This window comes from Aricia agestis, chromosome 8 (assembly GCF_905147365.1).
Source record: "Aricia agestis chromosome 8, ilAriAges1.1, whole genome shotgun sequence".
NCBI lineage: Eukaryota > Metazoa > Arthropoda > Insecta > Lepidoptera > Lycaenidae > Aricia > Aricia agestis.
Window position 1 is genome coordinate 4,058,366 of NC_056413.1, and position 22,466 is coordinate 4,080,831.

The 22,466-nt window shown below is 36.3% G+C and overlaps 1 protein-coding gene across 1 annotated transcript in view; it reads left to right on the top strand.

The window, feature by feature from the left end:
- The window catches only part of LOC121729640 (5-hydroxytryptamine receptor 2C), a 145,019-nt gene that overhangs the window by 53,704 nt on the left and 68,849 nt on the right, over positions 1 to 22,466 (top strand). The window contains exon 2 of the mRNA XM_042118213.1: positions 17,555 to 17,975. Within this exon, the coding sequence (XP_041974147.1) occupies positions 17,684 to 17,975 (292 nt within the window). The 5' untranslated portion in view covers positions 17,555 to 17,683. The remainder of the gene's footprint in view (positions 1 to 17,554; positions 17,976 to 22,466) is intronic.

The following is a 22,466-nucleotide window of genomic DNA, read 5'->3' on the forward strand; positions in this document are numbered from 1 at the left end:
TAGGTTATGTTGTACTGGAAAGATGTCATGGATATGCTTATAATATTATGTAAAAGAGTTTGTGTGTTTGTATGTGTATACTTTGTATAATAGTTAATAGAATTTAGCATGACTATGCGTACACTCACTCATTTTGAGGTTTATTTCGCGGAATATTGTTAAAAATAATAGCATAAATAATATTTTTTTTTTCTTTGTATAATCCTACATCTGTTAAATATTTTTACAAGAAACAGGCGTGGCAACATTTTAGATTTCCATAACCAAAGGATAAAACCCTCTTATAATAATATTGAGACTTGCAGGGTATCTGCCGGTTTCTCTGTATGTAATCATAATATTGTCAAAATATGTATAGATGTTGTATAGAGGGTCTTGCGCAGCAAAGAATAATTATTTTTCTGCCTAACCTTAACGAAAGGACTTAAAGTTTTGTTGTAGTTTAAGTTATGTTTAAGTTTATTTATATAAAGTTATAATATAATAATATATAATAATATCTATGGACGCTTCACACCACGTCAGTCTGGCCCTGTGCTAAGTACCTAAAGGAATTATGTAGGTAGTAGTTTTAGATTTCCATAACCAAAGGATAAACCGTCTTATTATATTGAGAATTGGTATCTTTCTCTGTCTGTCATCATGATTATATTATTATGTACTACTACTAAGTGCACTTAATCGATTCATATCACTTACTGTATTCAGTACGCGAGCAGAGCTAAGGGCAAAAGCCGCGTACGCCTAAAGGCAATATTATTCCAATATAATTCTGAAGGGTTTTGTTTCCTAAGCCATCACGTTTTAGGTCACGTACACACTTTAATACCACATCAATATTATGTCATCCTTTGTCAAACATTGATGAAAAATATCAGTAAACGTCCTTACTGTGTTTAGGGAGCGGTGAAAATAAGGTTTATATATGTCGCAGTCATCTGGTTCAATCTGCGATTCGATTGAATGACTAGCGCATTCGTTGAATGACACCATTCAATTGAATGACTCGGCCGAACGTTGATTTAACGATCGTCACTCAACGTCCAACTAGCTAGCGATTTGTAACATAGCCCTTTGAAGATAGCGGACATGAAATCAGTCAGGTAATTGAACGTATTTCATTTTTTCCCACTGCGGCGCTAGTAGTCACTAAAACAAATATGGCGTCAAACAGCTCGCACAGCTGATAGCACTGTATTGATATTTTGTCGATTAAATTAACTTTAAAGTTTAAAGTGTTTTATTCGTAATAAAATATTATGACAGCGTGGATTTACCCATAACTACCCCGTCAACGGCTACTTATAAAAAATTATAGCATCCCATTTAACGACTTCACTATATGACGTTTAGTCAAGACGTTAAACGTCATAATCAACGTCTTGACGAGTTGTCCTTTAGTCATTCGATTGAATGCTGTCATTCAACAAATGCGCTAGTCATTCAATCGAATAGCAGATTAAACCATATGATTTTTTTAAATAATTTATTTCTTTCAAATCATATTAAGTAACATTCAAAAGCTTATAATTAAGACACTGTTTAAGTTAATCACAGTCCCAATTCAATAGTTAGCGTTGGGAGCTGTACTAGTTAAAAGCTGTGACACAGCTCCCAGCGTCTTCCACTCTGGAATACTTTTTTAATTTACACAGTACATTATAATAATTTACAAAACAAAAAACAAGTTTTATTCATGTGACGGGAGAAAAGTATATATTGTTTAGGTGAAATGCTCTTTTTAGGGTCGTACATGGGCCGTAGGATAAATAGTTTCAGTGCCTTGTAAGTAGTTATGTTAAGAATGTTTTCTTACTTACTTTTATCAAGTTACTTTGTTGAGTCGATCTTCTTATTTTTCTGTCTTTTTTTTTTTATTTTTTTTTTTTATTTTTATTAAGATAACTACAACCTTAAAACTAACTATTTAAATATACAATGTATAGTTAACTAGAAGGTCAATTAAATTTACCTACTTAAATACAGCTTAAATACTACTGTCTTTACCAATAAAATGTGTCTCACAGTGAATTAGACATTATTTTTGTCCTTGTCTGTCTAGTGACGTTTTCAACGTATCAAGCAGGGATGGAGAATGTTTTGTTGTGCTGCAAAGGCATTGTGTATATATTTTAATTAGGAAGTAAATTATGATAGACTCACTGCACTGTAATTGAAACCAATCTCCCTTAGCATAAAAACATGTTTTACTTGGGCGCCATGACTCTGATATTGTATTTTTCTTCTGTATCAAGTTATTCTATATCGCTAATGTTTATTACATAAATAATCTAACGTGATAATATTATGCTTGCCCATAATGTGGCAAAACATGGTTAAGGGATGGTCAAGAGCTAGTTCCTCAATTGGTATAGGATCCTCCCATAGAACGACCTTCACCGAGCTAGTTAATGGATGAAACGTATTTTAATTTCTTATGTCAATTTTTTTGCAAGTGGGTTGCCTAAAAAATTGCAGTTAAGAATAAATATAAAAAATAAAAAAGTTAAAAAAAATTTCATTCAATGAAATCCTGCAGTTCCCAAACTGTCATCCATACTAATATACTAATATACTAAACTATAATATTATAAATGCGAAAGTGTGTCTGTCTGTCTGTCCGTCTGTCTGTCTGTCTGTCTGTTACCTCTTCACGCCCAAACCGCTGAACCGATTTTGCTGAAATTTGGCATGGAGATACTTTGAGTCCCGGGAAAGGACATAGGATACTTTTTGTCCCGAAAAAATGTACGGTTCCAGCCCGATAAACGAGTTTTGGCGCAACGGAGTTGCGGGTGTCATCTAATAAAATACTTTTCATCCATTGACCAGCTCGGTGAAGGACGTTTTATGGTGGGCCATATCTTAGGCCATATAAAAATGTTAAAAAAAATTCATTCATCGAAACGCTGTTCCCAAACTGTTATTTCAATATATATATTTTTGTAGCTGATATAATTAATAACGATATTGTATCACGTTTGTATCAACAAACTTTCCGGTACACTTTTTCGGATTAATAAATCAACAGAGTGAGTGTGCGTTTTCGTTTCGTCCAGTCATTTGATTACTGTGACTGGGGGCTTCGAATTTTTACGATCATAATACTTTTTTTATAAAATAAGGGGGCAAACGAGCAAATGGGTCACCTGATGGAAAGCAACTACCGTCGCCCATGGACACTCGCAACATCCGAAGAGCTGCAGGTGCGTTGCCGGCCTAAATATCGTTATTAATTATATCAGCTACAAAAATATATATATTGAAATAACAGTTTGGGAACAGCGTTTCGATGAATGATTTTTTTTTAAAGAATTAGTAATAATATTTCTGACGGAAAGTAAATTTAAGTTTTTAAATGAATTGTCTTCTTGCTGAACGCTTCTTATGACATTTCTAAAAACAAATGTATGTATCACTCGGAGCACACTTTGAGAATGGCTGGCCGAAAAGACGAAAGAATCTGTTTGTCTACCTGTGTCACTTTTACGTCATAAACACTTAACCGCTTTAATAGGCATGATGACTATTTTTTTTTCTTATCGGTAATTGAAAGACACTTAAAAAATAGAAACATCGTTGAAAGAATGACTCTGATAGCTTAAAAATTCACCAAGATATGACAATTCAAATATCTCATAAAAAATACCTGCCCGAAACGCTCCATACAAAGTGCTACGAAAGTATGACGTCAGTCTTTCGTAGTTTGTACGCATCGGGAGACAACTTTGTTCGACAAGTATATTAAATATTGCGTTTATGAAAGTGATTTCATAACAAAAGTTGCTTTTAATTGCATAAGTTATCGAATTGAAATTTGGTACACACGTATTGTTTGTAGCCTGAGGAAGGACACAATTTTTATATTCGACACATTATCGCCGCAATTTAGTCGTGCTTCGTTAGGAAGAGTCAGGTACAGTGACAGTGTTTATCGTTACTCTTTCACCTTGAATTATAATATTATAATCCGAAAATTATTAGTCGCCTGTAACTATCGTTATTTTCGTTCTAGAAATGGTGGGAGACGTTTTACTTCGCACCCAGTCTACTCTCTCAGATCGGTTACGTATTCCGACACGATTTTTAAACGTAGATTTTTACACATTCGAAAAATCATTCATAACCCGGCTAAGGAAGTTCTCGTTTCAAATAATGTTATAATTTTTGTGTTTTTAATAAAGTTGGTTAATTAGCAATATTAAATAATTATAATTATGAACAAACATTCCGCATAATAATTAAATTAATATTATTGTAATTTATGTTAATCGTGGATACTTTTTAATTTTCCCAACTGTAGCTTTGGCCCACTCAGTATTCAAAATATGCATATTGCATAATATAATATGGTAATAATGTGCTGTTTTAATTAATTATTTACAAAAATTTTCATAATGTATCGTGTTATCGTGTGTAAATCCAAAAAAAAAGTTTTGGAACCGCGGCTGAACCAGGGAAAAAGAAAAGCCGTCCGAATCTAGTATTATAATAAACAAGGCGTAATAAAACCAAGTGATAATATAGTGTGTGTATTTGTTTCTTGTAGAGAGTTCACTGTGAAAGTAGCAGCGCTGAAAGACCAATCTTTTTTTTCACTTTTGTGGGGGCGCTTGCCCATACAAAAGTGAAAAAAATCTTTCAGCGCTGCTACTTTCACAGTGAACTCTTTACAAGGAACATTTTAGTGTGTACATACTTTAGTGTGTACATTTTGTGTATGTACACACTAAAGTATTATCACTTAGTTTTGTTACATCCTGTATATCACGAGGTAAAAAGGTATCCGTAAGCACTTTGCCGTTAAGTGCCCAAGTCGTGCAAGTTGACAGGCTGACCGCAAATTGAGCCGAGCGCCGGCGACCACATTGTTAGCCGAGAGCCGAGACTACAGTGGCCGAAAACGTTATATTGTCTTTAAGCATTTATAATAACCTCCTAATGATTGTATAGGAGTTTTATCGCATATACGTGGGAGAGCCATGCTTCGGCACGAATGGGCCGGCTCGACCGGAGAAATACCACGTTCTCACAGAAAACCGGCGTGAAACAGCGCTTGCGCTGCGTTTCGCCGAGTGAGTGAGTTTACCGGAGGCCCAATGCACTTCCCTACCCTCCCCTATTCCCTTCCCTTATACATACACTTTAATTTGCCCATAGCTTATATAAAATGTATTTATGGTTTTTAAATTACGCGACAAAAACCATTTTGTCGCTTCGCCCTTTCCATTTTTTGCTATTCCGTTGCTTGTTTTCTATGAGAGGCCGGGCCGGCCTCTAATAGAAAACAAACATTCTAAAACATATCCAACACGGTTTTTTTACTTTAACGCGGCGTCACCTTAATTCTAATAGCCCCGGCCTTGTTGGGTATATCTTCTATCTTCTATCTATCTACCTATATCTATATCTATATATATAAAACTCAAAGGTGACTGACTGATTGACATAGTGATCTATCAACGCACAGCCCAAACCACTGGACGGATCGGGCTGAAATTAGGCATGCAGGTAAATGTTATGACGTAGGCATCCGCTAAGAAAGGATTTTGATAAATTCCAACCCCAAGGGGTTCAAATAGGGTATGAAAGTTTGTATATAATAATACTTCTTAACGCGAGCGAAGACGCGGGCAAAAGCTCGTCAACTATATTATTATAATCCGCCACTCTACGACTCAATGTTTACCCTCCCCTATTCCCTTCCAATCCCTACCCTCCCCTATTAGTTATTACCCTATTCCCTCTTAAAAGGCCGGCAACGCACCTGCAGCTCTTCTGATGCTGCGAGTGTCCATGGGCGACGGAAGTTGCTTTCCATCAGGTGACCCGTTTGCTCGTTTGCCCCCTTATTTCATTAAAAAAAAATACGGTTTCAGCTGTCACGGCCCCTTTTTCACCATTCTATAACACGACTAAATAGCGTTAATAACAGTGTATAGTTCCATCACACATCTGCGTCTTATGGTGAACATAATCGTTTAGGTAAGGATAAATTGCGACAACCGACTAAGTTGTAAATTATGGTGTGTTCCCGCTTACCTAAACCACACTTTAAATACATACAGTAGCCCATTTTTACAAACGATATTTCAGGTACTACTAAGAAGCCAAAAACTTACACACGTATCATTAGAGTAGGTTCACACGGCACAATCCTGCACGTTTTTAGGGTTCCGTACCCAAAGGGTGAAAACGGGACCCCCTATTCATGAGACTTCGATGTCTGTCTGTCCGTCTGTCCGTCTGTCTTCAGGCTGTATCTCAAGAACCGCTATAACTAGAGTTCTGAAATTTTCACAGATTGTGTATATCAGCTGTTGCCGCTATAACAACAAATACTAAAAACAAAATAATATTAATATTTAAGGGAGGCATACAACAGACGTGATTTTTTTGGCCTTTTTTGCTCGTAATCAATAATGATAAGAGGTAGGCACTTGAAATTTTCATAAATGCCTTAAATATATGTTTACTTTAATAATTAATAATAATATTTAAATAAAATAATTTTTTAAGGGGATTCCCATACAAAAAACACAATTTTTGGCCAATTTTTTCTCTTTAACGGTATGGAACACTTCGTGCGTGAGTCCAACTTGCACTTGGCCGATTTTATTTTGCAGTATACGTCTTAACATTCATAATACGCCGATTGTACTGCAACAAATCGGGCAGTAAAATCGACGTGTGAAAGGTTCTATATCTCTTCGAACGCGCGCGCTCCAAGAGTCCAACGGCACGCGCTGCCGAAACGCTAAAACCGAAGCGATGAAACCAGCCTAATACGTCTTGTGCCTATGTTGGGCATATTAAATTTTAAGGCTACGGTTAAGCTAACCTACTGTATTATATTTACATTGTGCTTACAGCAGGTCCCCCTGAATATGTCATTTATAATTTATACCACATTAAAACAGGTCACAGGGCTTAACTTTAAGGGTCCGCTTAACTTCAAATTTATGTCGGATCTTCAAAATGATTAATGGGACAAGACTGTTCTTTTAAAAGAGCCAACTTTTGTAAATTATCTTGCAATTATATTTTGTTGTATATATTCAAGGTTAAAGTTAGGGGTTTTCACACTGGCATGGTACCGCGCGTCGTGATAATACTAAAAACTAAAACATACATCCCTTTGTCCGCAAAGAAACTACGTAGTATTTTTGCCTGTCCTAATGACGTTTAGGTAATTTAAAATAATAACTCTCACAACATTACGTTCCCTCTGCCCTGTAAATTATGCATATTGTTTTAGCCAGTGCCGAATTTATATTTTTTTATGATAACAGGCACTTTATCTCTGCCGAGGTTTTTTTTCAGATTACGTGCATGGGGGTATACGGGGTGTAACAAAAACAAGTGATAATACTTGAGGGTGTGTACGTGTTCCTTGTAGAGAGTTCACTGTGAAAGTAGCAGCGCTGAAAGACCAATTTTTTTTTCACTTTTGTATGGGGAAACTCGTGACGCTCGGGTCCCTGCCCAAACAAAAGTGAAAAAAAAAATTTCGTCTTTCAGAGCTGCTACTTTCACAGTGAACTCTCTACAAGGAACACGTACACACCCTAAAGTATTATCACTTATTTTTGTTACACACTGTATAACCTGTAAGTTGGGCCTCTATCAGGGCGCTACCTAAGGCGCTGGGCTAGGCTGTGGCCTATAACTTACGAATAATAAAAACTAAGGAAAAGTAACTGTGTCAAAGAAAAGTGAGTTTCCGTGAGTCTACAAAATGAGTCCCGAATACATGCACACTTGCATGTATTCGGGTCTCAATTTTATTTATTTTAATATACGCGACGATTATTGTCAACGGTTTTATTTCGTTGAGTGGTGTCTCGTTGCTATTGTCATATTTTGTAGTGTGCGAAAAGACACCAAATTCAAAGCGGTTGAAGAATAGCTATGACCACACTGTGCGCTTTCGTCTTCAATTTTCGTCATCTTCTTTCATTCAACTTTCGTTTTGACGCATTCAATAATTCAACGCGTCAATGAACGCAACTCCAACATTGTCATTTTTGTTTTTTGTCACGTTCGCTGTTGACTGCGCTATAACGCATGCCTCTGACGAACAGAAAAAGGCACAGTGTGGACAAAGCTTATGGGAGTTACGTTTCCTTAGTTTTTATTATTCGTAGCCTATAACGGCCTACCTATAAGTCTGGGGCTGGTTTTAACTTTTAGCACTGAAGTAAGCCGTGATCCTATGCTCAAGTTTTGTAAAAGGAGGGTCTCAAATATATGTTTGGTGGTGGTCATTGCTAAAAATGGACTCAATAACATTATTTGGGGGTCATGGATAAAAATGAGTACAATACCAATGTTGAATTAAAAGATTTACCCATGATTATCAAGAATTTAAAGGGGGCAAGTCCGCTTTGTGTGTGAGGATAATAATATGGACGCAAACCAAAAATACGTACCATTCTCTATCGATTTCACGTTTTAACGCTATTGCGACTACTGCTGGCCGATTCTGTATCGTACATGTGTGAGTTAATCACTGAGTTAATAACGAAACGGAGGAGTGAGTAACGGAAAGTCTCACTTTTGTATTCACTTGCATACAAAAGTGACACTTTGCGTTACTCACACCTCCGTTTCGTTACTAACTCAGTGATTAGCTCACAAATATATGATACAGAATCGGCCAGCAGGTCTGAAAATACATTAATTAATTTCATTTCGATCAGTTAAAAATGTTACTTTAATTTTATTTTAATTACTATGACTGACGTTGCGTGTTGGGTCAAAAGTTTTGATTATGTCAACAAAGGCTACATTTTACCCGATTACGGTGAAACAAAAAATAAGGGTGATGATTTTGACTCGGCGTGTAGCTAGTGGCGGCTAAGGGTCAATTTATAATAGAGCAGAGTCGAAGCGAAGTGAATTCTCAAAAACTGAACACAGAAAATTCAACCTTAGCTCCATAGCGTCACGCATACATTACTTCAGCGAGAACAATCAGCGTTGGTCGGGGGCATTCACGTCATGAATTCGCGCGGATGCGCGCGCCTTTTCAAATTCTCAGAAGAAATAAAGTGCGTTAATAACGGTTTGGAGTTAAGGTTGAATTTCTCAGTTTTAATAATTCGCTTCGATGCGTTTCGACTCTGCACTAGTATAAATTGATCCTAAACTACTATAGAGCTTTAGCAAATTAGGTGTCAATAGAGAAAGAGTAATAGAGTATAGATAGACCGTAATGATGCCGCAGGAAACATCTACACTTCCATAATTTACTAATATTATAATAATATGCGAAAGTGTGTTTGTTAGTCTGTCTGTTACCTCTTTACGCTTAACCGATTTTGTTGAAAGGATGGAGATAATTTGAGGCCTAGGAAACAACATAGGATACTTTTTATGCCGGTATTATACGGTTACGATATAAACGAATTTTGGCGCAACGGAGTTGCGGGCGTCATCTAGTAGACTTTTTGGAACGAAGTTCCTTACCGCGCGTAGTTCGGTGTAAATCTGAAGGCTAGACAGAACGATATTTGACCTTGATTTGACCTCGACACTTTTTTTATTAGTACCTGCATGTTAGAGGCAGAGGGCGTTGATAGTAAGTATTCCTGTGCGCCAACTAGATGGCAATTAAAAAAAAACAGCGACGCGTTGTTAGTATTCCTGGGTGTCAATAGATGGCGTTTTTCTTATATTTTTTTGAGAGTATTTATGTATACAGGTTTTTTGAACATAAGAAATAACTTCTTTCCATTCGGGTGTCCCTTGACACATCTCAAGTTTTTTTTATTGGTATAACAACAGAATCTTGTAATTTATGCAACGTACTGCTTAATAACAAGCTACAATAGAAAGGGAAACATAACTTCTGTCTGAGATCTTTGCGTGTAGCATATTGCATAACGAATTTTTAAATGCAGAAATAAAATTCAAACATCTTGGAATACACCCGCTTAATAGCTTCCAAGTTCCATGAAATCTGCCGGATTAAATCTCTGCCCCGCCTTAATTGTTGAGTAGCCACAATCAGTGGCGTAGCCACTAAGTGAGGTGAGGCGGTGCCCCGGGGGTCCCAAGACCAGGGTACCACGGACTAGGACTTAGAAAGTGCAAACTGAAGATGTTTTGTAGCATGTATAATCCTATGAAAGATACCTTACAATATTATTGTAAGTTATCTTTCATAGGCTAGTAATACTTAAATACATTGTACTTAGTTATTCTTTGTTATATCTAAAGTTAATTGGCCCGGGAAACTACATTTCTAAAGACATCGATGATTAGATGGTTATAGACATTAGTTGACCCTACTTTATGTTTTGTCCCAAGGTCCTAGGTAACATAGCTACGCCACTGGCCACAATAGCTGGTCTAGAATTTAATTTTACGAATTCGGTTGTATTTGCCAGTAATGAATAGGTTTTTCGGTTATTACGGTTGCAATGCACTGCCGTTATCGGTTGTATCGGCATAATGAGTTGGTTTTTGTTCAATAGGCAAATTAGTTTAACCGTAACCTGAAATTGTTTCGTGGTTCATTTTTATTGCTCTTATTTCTTGGTTTCCTGGCGTTTAGCAAAGTTTCAATTATTGTTTAATTTTTATATGTTTTTAAAAAGGAAAAGACTGAAATACATATAATATACTTACATAACTAGATGACACACGCAACTCCGTTGCGCGGGAAGCGTACATTTTTCCAGGATATAAAGTATCCTATATATCTATACAGGATGTAACAAAAATAAGTGATAATACTTTAGGGTGTGTATGTGTTCCTTATAGAGAGTTCGCTGTGAAAGTAGCAGCGCTGAAAGACCAGATTTTTTTTTTCACTTTTGTATGGGCGAGCGCCCGAACGTCACGACTTTCCCCATACAAAAGTGAATAAAAAAATTTGTCTTTCAGCGCTGCTACTTTCACAGTGAACTCTCTATAAGGAACACATACACACCCTAAAGTATTATCACTTATTTTTTTACACCTTGTATATCTATCTATATCCTACATATAAAAAGTATCCCGGGACTCTAAGACCCGGTACACATTAAGCGTTTTGAAGCGCGCGTTAGGTGCGCGCTTTGCTAACGCGCGTTTTGAGAACCCCGGATTCTATTGAAGCGTACACATGCAAGTGCGCGTTAAACGCGCGTTAACCCGCTCATTGTTTCCATACCGAATTTCAGCAAAATCGCTTTGGACGTGAAGAGGTAACAGACAGACAGACATACAAACAGACACTCTTTCGCATTTATAATATAAGTATGGAAGTGTGGATTTTATAAATTATTTAGATTATTATAAATTTCATATTTTATACTTAGTCCAAATTAGTATCTACACATTGGATAAAAGTATTCTTGGTAATGCCACAGAATATAATATATTAGTAGTACCAAGTAATGCCTCAAACCTTTAAAAAGCAGTTCATTTGCAACGGGTCGAAGCAATTCATCGCAAATTCGTGGCCGCCCTCTGGTAATTTATTTTGAAGTCGATTAAGTCACTTCTTAACTTCATTAGATCAGTGACCACAAGTTCCAAACTGTTTCAAACTAAAATTTCTTTCTTTTTATTTGAAACCTAAGTTTCTCATTGGCTTTCAATGAAAGCTCCGGGACAAGTATCTTAAGATTTAAAAGATATTAAAGGTATTGAGAGGCATTGAAAGTTTTACTTCATACTAACAGTTTTCTTTAGCGGAAAGCGACGAAAATTATCAGGTATTGCTTCTTTAAAGATTTTACTTTTACTTGGGTAAAATTCATATTTGCTGTAACAAATTTATACGTGTGAATATATAGACGTGGGAGAGCCATGCTTCGGCACGAATGGGCCCGCTTGACCGGCGAAATACCACGTTCTCACAGAAAACCGGCGTGAAACAGCGCTTGCGCTGTGGTTCCCCAAGTGAGTGAGTTTACCGGAGGCCCAATTCCCTTCTCTATCCTCCCCTATTCCCTTCCCTTCCCTTCCCTACCCTCCCCTATTACCCAATTCTCTCTTAAAAGGTCGGCAATGCACCTGCAGCTCTACTGATGCTGCGAGTGCCCATGGGCGACGGAATTTGCTTTCCATCAGGTGACCCGTTTGCTCGTTTTCCAACTTATTTCATAAAAAAATACAAAATATGTAATATAGGTGGTTTTTGAGTTAATTCAATTCAAATATAACAAATCTTAAACTTTATAATCTGTTGTCTGTATAAATAAAAAATAATTTTACATTTTATTAGTCTCGTTACTTTAAGCTGAACCGATTTGGCTAATTTTAGTCTTGAACTATTCGTGGAAGTCTATGGAAGGTTTATATTGATTAAGAGGATAATGATGCGAAGCTCACCGGGTTATCTAGCTGATTCTAATAAAATAAACAATGAAAGAAGTAGACGGAATCCCAACTGGTGGTAAGCAAATACCGCTGCCCATATGGACACTCGCTACTCCAGAGGAGTTGCAGTTGGTTACACATTTAGTTATATTTGGTGACATTCATTTTACAAAATGCATCATTAAAAAAATATATTAAGGCTAGATTATTCCAAATTCACGTTTCTAGAATGAGTAATTTTTAAAGAAAGCGTCATTAAAAAAAACTGAAAAATATATACATGTATAGATACATCTTTTAACTAGTGACTTTTATGGTTAGAAACACAATACAGATAATTTTACTCGATAAAAAAAAATCCGAAACAACCTCGATTTTAAAAACATTTTGAGTTTTATAGGACTTACAGGGACTCAATCAAAAAAAAATTTGGATACCTAGTTCGATTACTATTAAAATTTTACAGGGAAATGTACGGATACATGTCTAGTTATACTATTTTTTATCTAAGTAAAAAGGTTTTTTCTCCTATTTGGCCCTATCATGGACGCGGCGAGCGTCGTAACCGCCACTGTACAAGGCGCGCTGATATGAATGTTATTTTAATGTCATTTACGTCGATATTCGCACTGACAGACATCGACCTGCTAATTTAGGAATAATCCCATTAAGAATAAGTTTTACCGTTTACGATATTGTTAGAAAGAATAAAGAATTAAATGTTAATATCACTTATAGTATACAGGGTGTAATAAAACTAAGTGATAACACTTTAGGCTGTGTGTTCCTTATGCTAAGCTCCAAATCGAGCAATAACCACCATGTGGACTGCAAAACTCACAGGTAGAAGGCTCACTTCGAGCCAGCTCGATGGAATAAAATAAGTCGTTTCCTTCGATTCGGAGTAAAACTATCGAGCAAAACGTATGTGAGTACTTAGCATTACCACAGTATAGCAATATTTGTCATATTGCTATACTGTAGCATTACATATAGCGATTTCTTTTTTACATTTGTAAAAGCACTCCAGCGTCATGAATTTTCCCATACTAAAGTTCAAAAAAGTGATTCTTTCAGCGCAGCTACTTTCACAGCGAACTCTATGGAGACACATACACATCAAAAAGTATTATCACTTAGTTTTATTACACTCTTAAGCGTAAGTTTTTAGTGCATTTTGTATTTTTCTGTTTCAAATTATGTTGTGTAAAATAAAAGTATACGACGCAATAATGAAGACAGGGACAAAATGGCCCACTATTTTTCGTGCTCGTGTTGAGGGCCGAAATAATTTACCGAAGCCATTTCCTGGGCTTATCTGCGATCGTACGAAAAAACTTAAATTAAATGAGCTATCGCGATGAAATGCAATCGTGAGCGCTTTTACTTAGCCTTTTGCGGGCTTCAAGTTAAGAGGCACTTACATTGTTGATTTTCTTCTTTAGTAGTAGCCTGAGACTTTAGAAATCCGTAACATCGAAAAGAGTTTGCAATTTATACCTAAATCGAAAAAGTCCTAACTTCAAAAAAACCTCGAGAATTTGGCGAAATCCAAACATCTGCATTTACAATACAAATGAAAAACTATACAAGCCCGGCATTCATACTTAATGATTATTGAACCGTTTTGCAAAAGTACGTGGATGCTTTATTTTTCCCAACTTGTTTTAATTTTATTTCGATGTCTCCTTTTTCTTTCTGAAAATATATTTTAAATATACTTTAGCACTTCAACTTATTTTAGTAAATGAAAAAGTCGACATTAGGACCAAACTCTTTACAATAGGGTATCCACTACGTATACTGGTGTAGGACAAAAGGTTTTTCGAATACGTTTGTGTCAAAGTAAAGTCGAACAAAGCGGTGATCCTCAATGGCACAATGGCGCTTCGCTGACATTTGAAGAAACGATTTTACCCCATGACTCAGTGTAGTGATACACAGTATAAATACCGTAGATATTTTCACTGCCCGTATCGGGAATAGTAATCATAATTTCAGATAACTTTAGTGGATCTGTATCACGCTTAAGACCTGTCTGTATCTCATGAATTTTATTCAAGCACATTGCTTAGCTACGCTACTGTATGATACTATGTATTTTGTAGAAATATTTTAAAAAATGTCAGAAATTTCATTTTGACTCAGCTACCCTTTACCACAGTATAGCAATATGATAGGGTAGTATATTGCTATACTGTGCCTTTACGCTCCAGTCTAAAACTTTTTGGGCGTGGAGGTTTTATTTTAAAGTTCTTTAATTATGTAATATATTAAACTTCTACATTTTGAATTTCTTACACTATTCTGCCACACAATTTTATATTCCCACAATGGAAAATCCGTTTATATTTTTGCAGATAGGTCAGTGATTGTAGGACAAAAGGGGTGCGGCTATTTCGACGTTATATCGAGTGACCAAAACCTATCAAAACCAGAGAAACCTATATCCATTTATTATTATATTTTATTTTTATTTATTGTTTTGCTTTTACTTTATTCTAGATTTTACTATATCTCGCAAACGACAGATTTGTAGACTATAAAATTTTGAGCTAAGCTAGGTAATAAAAAAGTTTATAAAACATAATATTACAAGTTTTGCAATGTATTATAGTCCTTGTCATTAAATATTGAAAAAAGTCGCCTCAAATGATATATATAGATAAGACTTTGCTATGGCGATTGGGGTAGATAAATATTTTTTTACCTCATGGTGCACCATGAAGCATTATAAAAATGTTAGCAAGCTCACTACTAATCGCCTCACTTGAAAACGTCAGCCCAAAATACCGTAAAACATTTTCCATAAAGAAACGAAAGCTCTGAAACATGTAATAAAAAGACAGTAACAATATTGAAACGGATACCCAAACGTTTGCCTGTGTCAATAATATCCCGCGTTATTTGAATATGAACGGTTTTGTGTTTGTACTGCGACAATCCCTTATTACAAGCTAAGCTAAATATAGGATCATGTGCGTTGGGGTCTTTGTCTCTGAACACAGATTCGGACTCGACTAAATATTATAAGGTTTAGGAAAATCGAACACACACGACGTTCTATTGTAAGAGATTGTATTATTCCCAAAGGATCTATGTTATATATTTTATTATGAGCCTTAACTGGCCAGGCTGGCCAGCGGTGGCGCAGGAGAGAGACAGATGGAAGTCTTTGGGGGAGGCCTTTGCCTAGCAGTGGGACAGTTAAGGATCTATGTTGGATCTATTTTATTTTAAAACCAATTACGTCAACGAAAAATGGAACAATTTTGGCAGTGTATGTACTATGTATGTGTGTGCCCTCAAACTTCTGCTAAATTATTGCTCCGATTTTAACAAATGACGTGTTAATTATATGATTCCAGAACTTCTATGCTTGCAGTTCCATGTAGAAAAAGTTTGGGAATCCATACCAATATACTTACTTTACTTACTGATATTAATAATGCGAAAGTGTGTCTGTCTATCCGTCTATCCGTCTGTCCGTCTGTCCGTCTGTCCGTCTGGCCGTCTGTCCGTCTGTCCGTCTGTCCGTCTGTTTGTCTATCTGTCTGTCTCTCTGTTTGTCTGTTTATCTGTCTGTCTGTTCGTCTGTCTGTTACCTCTTCACGCCCAAACCGCTGAACCTATTTTGCTGAAATTTGGTATGGAGATACTTTGAGTCCCGAGAAAGGACAAATAATACATTTTAACCCGGAAAATGTAGGGTTTCCGCGCGATAAACGAATTTTGGCGCAACGGAGTTGCGGGCGTCATCTAGTCTCTTAAAAAGTATAAATGTCTCGGTACGGTTATTCAGACGAAGCCAACGAGCCAAATTCAAATTATAGCTTAAAGTATAAAATTACGTCGGAAAATGTCAATAGTTCACCAATCGTCCAAAGTAAATCCAGCTTTAGTGACCCCTGGCATACGGCCCACTACCTATGTACGCCTACATTGTGCACAATAATATTACAATACACAGATGCTGCCTGTAATAATAGTTATAAATAGATTTCCAAGGATAGAATTCGATTCTTATCATATTTTGTTGCCAAATGAAACACCTTATGGTAAGCTTCTATAAAATATGGAATCTAAAGATTTGAGCTAAATTTCAAAGTCACTGTATACTTCGCTTAAATTAGGTTTTTTTACGTGGGGACTGACTATATTTTCTTGATAAAATTATACTAAGTTTTTAACTCTATTTGTCTTTCGAATACAAAATTTCATTCCATTTAGATAAAAAGTTAACATGCAGGCAGGTAGACTTTCAAATTAATTATAATATAAATCGCGCATTTTTAAAATGTTTAGCGATTTGATAACGGTCAATTTATACTAGCGCAGAGTCGAAGCGCATCGAAGCGAATTATTAAAACTGAATATAGCAAATTAGCGTTAACGCACTAAAATTTTATGTTTTTTATTATAAGTCGTAACTAAACTTTAAGTATATTAATTATTATAAAATATTATTATAATCGAGTTCATAGGGTTTAAGAGCTCACCTGACTCTAAAAATCAAACATCGTCCTTCTCTCATCACACTCACGCCCGTCTTTCATATGCCAGGTGAAAAAGGACGACGCGGAATCATCGCCAAGTTAGTTTTACTTGAATAAAAGACGAACTATAATGATTATGAAAAAAGTGTTTTGAGCAAATTTAGGTTTTATCAATACTTTTTTAGATATTAAAAAATATTAAAGAAAAGACAACAAACTTCGAAGATCCAAGCAAAAATGTGTCTAAAACAAGGTTTTTTGTAAAAAAGAAACTATCGAGCATTTTTTGAGTAATCGTGTTTTCGTCTTGAGCAATTAATCTTTATGAACTGAAGTTACTTGTGTCAAAAAATCAGTTTTCTAATCCTTACAGATTTTGAGATCTAGGTTAAAGTATGTAGTCAAGTTAGGGTCATATGGGCTCTTAAGGCTATAAAGGCTTAAAGAAGGCTTTGTAAGTCTTCTCCAATAATTATTATAAACAATATCATTCATAGGTACATATAATATGAAAAATATTAATATGTTTTAAACCCATATCGGATACATTCCAATTAAACTTAATTTTTTAACCAAATTAAACGGATAAAATGAAAAAGAATTCAGATTTACAAACGAGAAATCTCGTTCAAAATTTACAACAAAATAATAATGTAGGTTGTAATAAATCAAAACATTTTTGCTCCCCCACACAATCTAATAAAACACTCGACGAATTTTAATTCACCGTATTTCCTTTGCAGATGCTAAATAAATTTGGAATGGAACTGTGAAAATGGACGAGAAGAAACCGAATGAGATTTACCACATTTACGAGATAAGGTGATTCGGTCCGAAATGAAACGGAAGTATAACGGAAGTGTGGAGTAACAATGAACGAAGTAACGAACGGTTCCGAAACTAATTTCACGGATTTCGAGTTCGCGAACGCTAGTGATGTGAATGGTACGGTGGTTGGTGATGTAGAGGTGAACAACTGGTGGGCGTTCATAGCTGTGATTCTAGTGGTGTGTACGGCAGCTGGAAATGTGCTGGTGTGCCTCGCGATATACCTGGAGAGGCGGCTGCAGAACGTCACCAACTATTTCCTGATGTCGCTCGCGATCACCGATCTGCTGGTGTCGATACTGGTGATGCCCTTGGGAATCCTGACGCTTCATAGAGGTGAGAGCTTTGTTCATTTTATAAATATGAAAAGTTTCTATCTAAATGTCGTACTTACACTGTTCGCAAAACTGAGATTTACTACTTTTACGTTTTAATTATTCGTAGTAACTTACTTAGGGCGGATTCGACCAAACTGGAGTAAAATTTTACTCCAGTTTGGTCGAATCCTAATCTAAGAGTAAGCTGGTTTTGCGTTTTTCCAACTTCTAATCCAATAATGAGGTAATTACACGGGAGTAAATATTTACACGGGCTATTTTGGTGGAGTAAATATTAAACTGAGAATAGTTGCACAACAGGGTTCAAATGTCACGGTCGGTGTCATTGTGAACTATAATTGACATTTTATTTCATACTCTTTGAGTAACTTGGTAAAATGCAAACGATAATACCCTAGAGTAAATTAAAGGAGTAAAATTATTCTCATGATAGTTATACTAGTGTAACTTCAAGTTTGGTCGAATCGGGCCTTACACTAATAGATTTCAGTGGGTATTAGGTTTTGTAATTATACATTAAATATCTGCTTCTACATAATTATTTATTTAGAAAAAGTCACCCTTTTCGTGTCAATGCATATTCGGAGGCGTACAAAAGTATGAAAAAAATATATACTTATATATCCTTCAATAATTAAATTCATTGAAGTCTTGGGGCTATTTCACCACTCAATGTCACTGATAAGTGCCGGATGGGCTATCCACAACTTCAAATTCAAATTATTCACCAAGCATACAATAATATTATTATATTAGTATAAAAGCCAGGTAGCATACATCACGTAGTCTAAATATCCCATGCTAAGTAAAAACTTGTGTATGACAATCAGACAACGGATGCACGCCGAACAATTTTATCCTAATACTAGATGTCCCGCGCGGCTTCGCCCGCGTAAATTAGGAATTTCACAGAAACCGTACATTTTCGAATAAAATAGCTAAGTATAAATCGACCTATGCGTAGAACAAAGTCTGATCTGCAAAATCACTACTTTTCAGTAGAGTAATCAGAAGATTTGCAAGTTGAAAAACTTGAATAGCTTAAAAACTGTAAGACTTATATTTTTGTTTTTTTTTTGTATGTTATTAAGAAATTCCTCTTTATTTACGTGGTATATATTATTTTTAATAATTCATTATATTTACCATGATAGCGGGTCCGATGTCAACTTAAGACATTTTATAGCGGAAAGACGAGGGTCCGTATTGAACACCAGACATTGTTTTATGGAAACTTCTGAATGAAATTACGTTTTATATTCATATCACTCGTTTTTTGAGTTTTGAGTTATCTGTAATTTTTATGTCCTATGTAATTTTCCATATTACTTCATATACACAAAAAAGTTTTTTTCTTAAAAAAACGTTTATTAATAAAACATCTCAAATTAAGTGGTGTTTTGAACAAAATTGCTAACATTAAATCAAATCTTACAGATATTTTGTTAGTGCCAACTGTTTATTTCGACTGCTCCTTGGGTTTTTTTTAAAAGGGGGCGAATGAGCAAACGGGTCACCTGATGGAAAGCAACCACCGTCGCACATGGGCACTTGCAACATCAGGGAGCTGCAGGTGCGTGGCCAGCCTTTTAAGAGGCTCTCTTCTTGCAGGTTTGTAGGTCGTATAGGTCCGGAAAATTTACAGATGGCGGCAGATTGTTTCAGTTTTACTGTGAAAGAGTCATCAAGGTGATGAGAATGGTATATATTCCCGTGGAATGGTTAAATGTTGCAGAAGGTGTGATAGCGAACAATTATACTCCCCGTGATTCAGCAGATAGAAGATGCAGAGCGAAGACACATCTCAGCGTAATTCCGAGGGGTCTAGACTTTAGCTTGTTTGAAACACAATGGCTGTCTACAATCCAAGCAGCCCTTCGTTGGTTATTATTCAGAAGGAATAGTTGGTATTTTGTCCTCATCTTTGGTCCCTGCCCAAAAATGAGAACAGTATTCCACGTGAGACTGAATCTTCACCTTGTAGAGTTTTAGGCGTTGCATCGTACTGAAATACTGTCTCGCTCTGTTAAGAATACTAAGCTTAATTAAGGCTAACTTGGCCTGACCCGTTTATCGCCCGAGAACTGAACATTGACATGAAAAGTATCCCATGTCCTTTCCCTTGATTTAAAGTATCCCCATTTTAAATATCAGAAAAATCCGTTAAGCGGTTTAGGCGTGAGGAGGTAACAGGCGAATAAACAGATAGATAAACACACCTTTGCATTTACAATAATGTAAGTATGGATATAGATTATACTTGGTTTATATTTCAATATCTCTTCTTTCGGCCAGGAAACTTAGGAACTAGTACTAGTAACCTAAGTGATCCTATTCCTATCTAAGTCGTATTCCTCATGTCAGAGGGTCGTGACCTCCCCTTTCATAACCTTCCTAGTTCCTGCTATTGATGTTACGCTAGCTTTTCCTGTCTTCGTCTATTCGACGAGCGTCGTAGACGATTGACTCAATAATAGTGGTGTGGATTTGATAGGACTAACGAATTGGACGGTGGCCCCTCAGTTCTTCGCCCCGAGTCTTGCCAGTGCCTATTTTAATATTGCCTCTTTCCTTTTTGGCTACATAGCCAAAATGTACACATGTCCATAGTAGGTATTCTAAGATACATTTATTTGAGGCATTTGGTACAGAGCCTTGTTTTTATGTTTAGCTTAGCCAGAATGGATGAGTTGCTTCTGAAAGCAGTCTATGAAAGGCGCATTTTCCTCCATCATTACACCCCGAAGGCGTCGATTTGTCTGCGGTCTGCAGACTTCAGAGTCAGAGTTCAGAGAGAGTTGGAAATGGCGTAGGAATTTGTACTAACAATAATTCTTGACTAACCAAGTGCGTGGGAGAGCCATGCTTCGGCACAAATGTGCCGGCTCGACCGGAGAAATACCACGTTCTCACAGAAAACCGGCGTGAAACAGCGCTTGCGCTGTGTTTCGCCGAGTGAGTGAGTTTACCGGAGGCCCAATCCCCAAACCTATTCCCTTCCCCTCCCTACCTTCCCCTATTCCCTTCCCTTCCCTCCCCTATTACCCCATTTCCCTCTTGAAAGGCCGGCAACGCACTTGCAGCTCTTTTGATGCTGCGAGTGTCCATGGGCAACGGAAATTGCTTTCCATCAGGTGACACGTTTGCTCGTTTGCCCCCTTATTTCATAAAAAAAACCAGAGTACACGTACTGTCGGAAATTTCTAAGTCTTCCAGCTGTATTAAAGGCGAATTTTTCAAAACTAGAAGGCGCTTCTTAAGAAGCTAAAGATGGTTGAATGCTATTAACGGTGAGGTCAGCAGATGGATTAGGCTCTTCGTTAATTTCATGCCAAATATCGTCCAGTTGCTGGCTTATTTCTTCTGCACCCGGAGGCAAAGGCGAATGTTGCGGTGTTATATTGTTCTCATCAAATGAAATGTCAAGAAATGTATTACAAGCAAATCAAATTTTACATATAATATGTATACATATATAGTATTGTAAAGAATATTTAATTTTAATTGTAAATAAATATATTTAAAAATAATATAATGTTGCTATAAGGTAAATGATATTATGCGCACAAAAGTGTCAATTTTATGATTTTGATTTGTCACACACCATAAGTTGTAAGGTAATACAGATTTATATATATAAAATTAAAAATATATTTATATTTGACAATATTTTTAAACGTACAACGTCCTATCTTATGCTATGATTCAGGTGATAACGTCCCATCTGCACAATGGACTTACAAAATGCATCAGTCATTCCGTAAAAAAGCGTCCTATAATTTCATGTAACCCATAAAAGCTCTAAAGTATTTGTCCAACATCGTCCTATCATCACTTATAACGTCAACTTTTTACGACATTATTTTCGATGATAACACGACGAATTTTTACCTAACATACAAATATTAAACAAATCTCACTTTTTACACTTAGAAACGTATTTTTCTAACCCTCCATAAAACAACGTCTGATATCAATATATGTTGTTGCGTCTTATCTAGATTAGACGCAACAACAACGTTGTTTCCGCACAACAACGCTCGAAGTGACGATGGTGCGCCACGCGCGCTCCCCTCTTCTCGTCCGATGTGCGCTTGGTGCATTTTAAGACGGAGCTTACTTCAAATAGGACGTTTTACGATTCTGTATATCGAAAAATATGTAAGATATAAAAATTCTGAAAATGAGAGACTGTAGAGCTTTGATTTCCTATTTCATGTATACAATAAAATCATTTTTGTCCTATGATCACATAGAACTCTGTTCTACGCATAGGTCGAAATACTCTTTTCACGTGGTCTACTCTATATTATAAGTGCCAAATATTGCTATAAAAATTGCTCCAGTAGTTCGTGAGATAAACCCTTTCTAATATTTTCCCCGTTTTTACCACATTTTCCTGAGTTTCTTCGGTCGTATTAGTTTAAGCGTGATAATATAATATAATATAGCCTATAGCCTTACTCGATAAATGATGAGATATCTAACA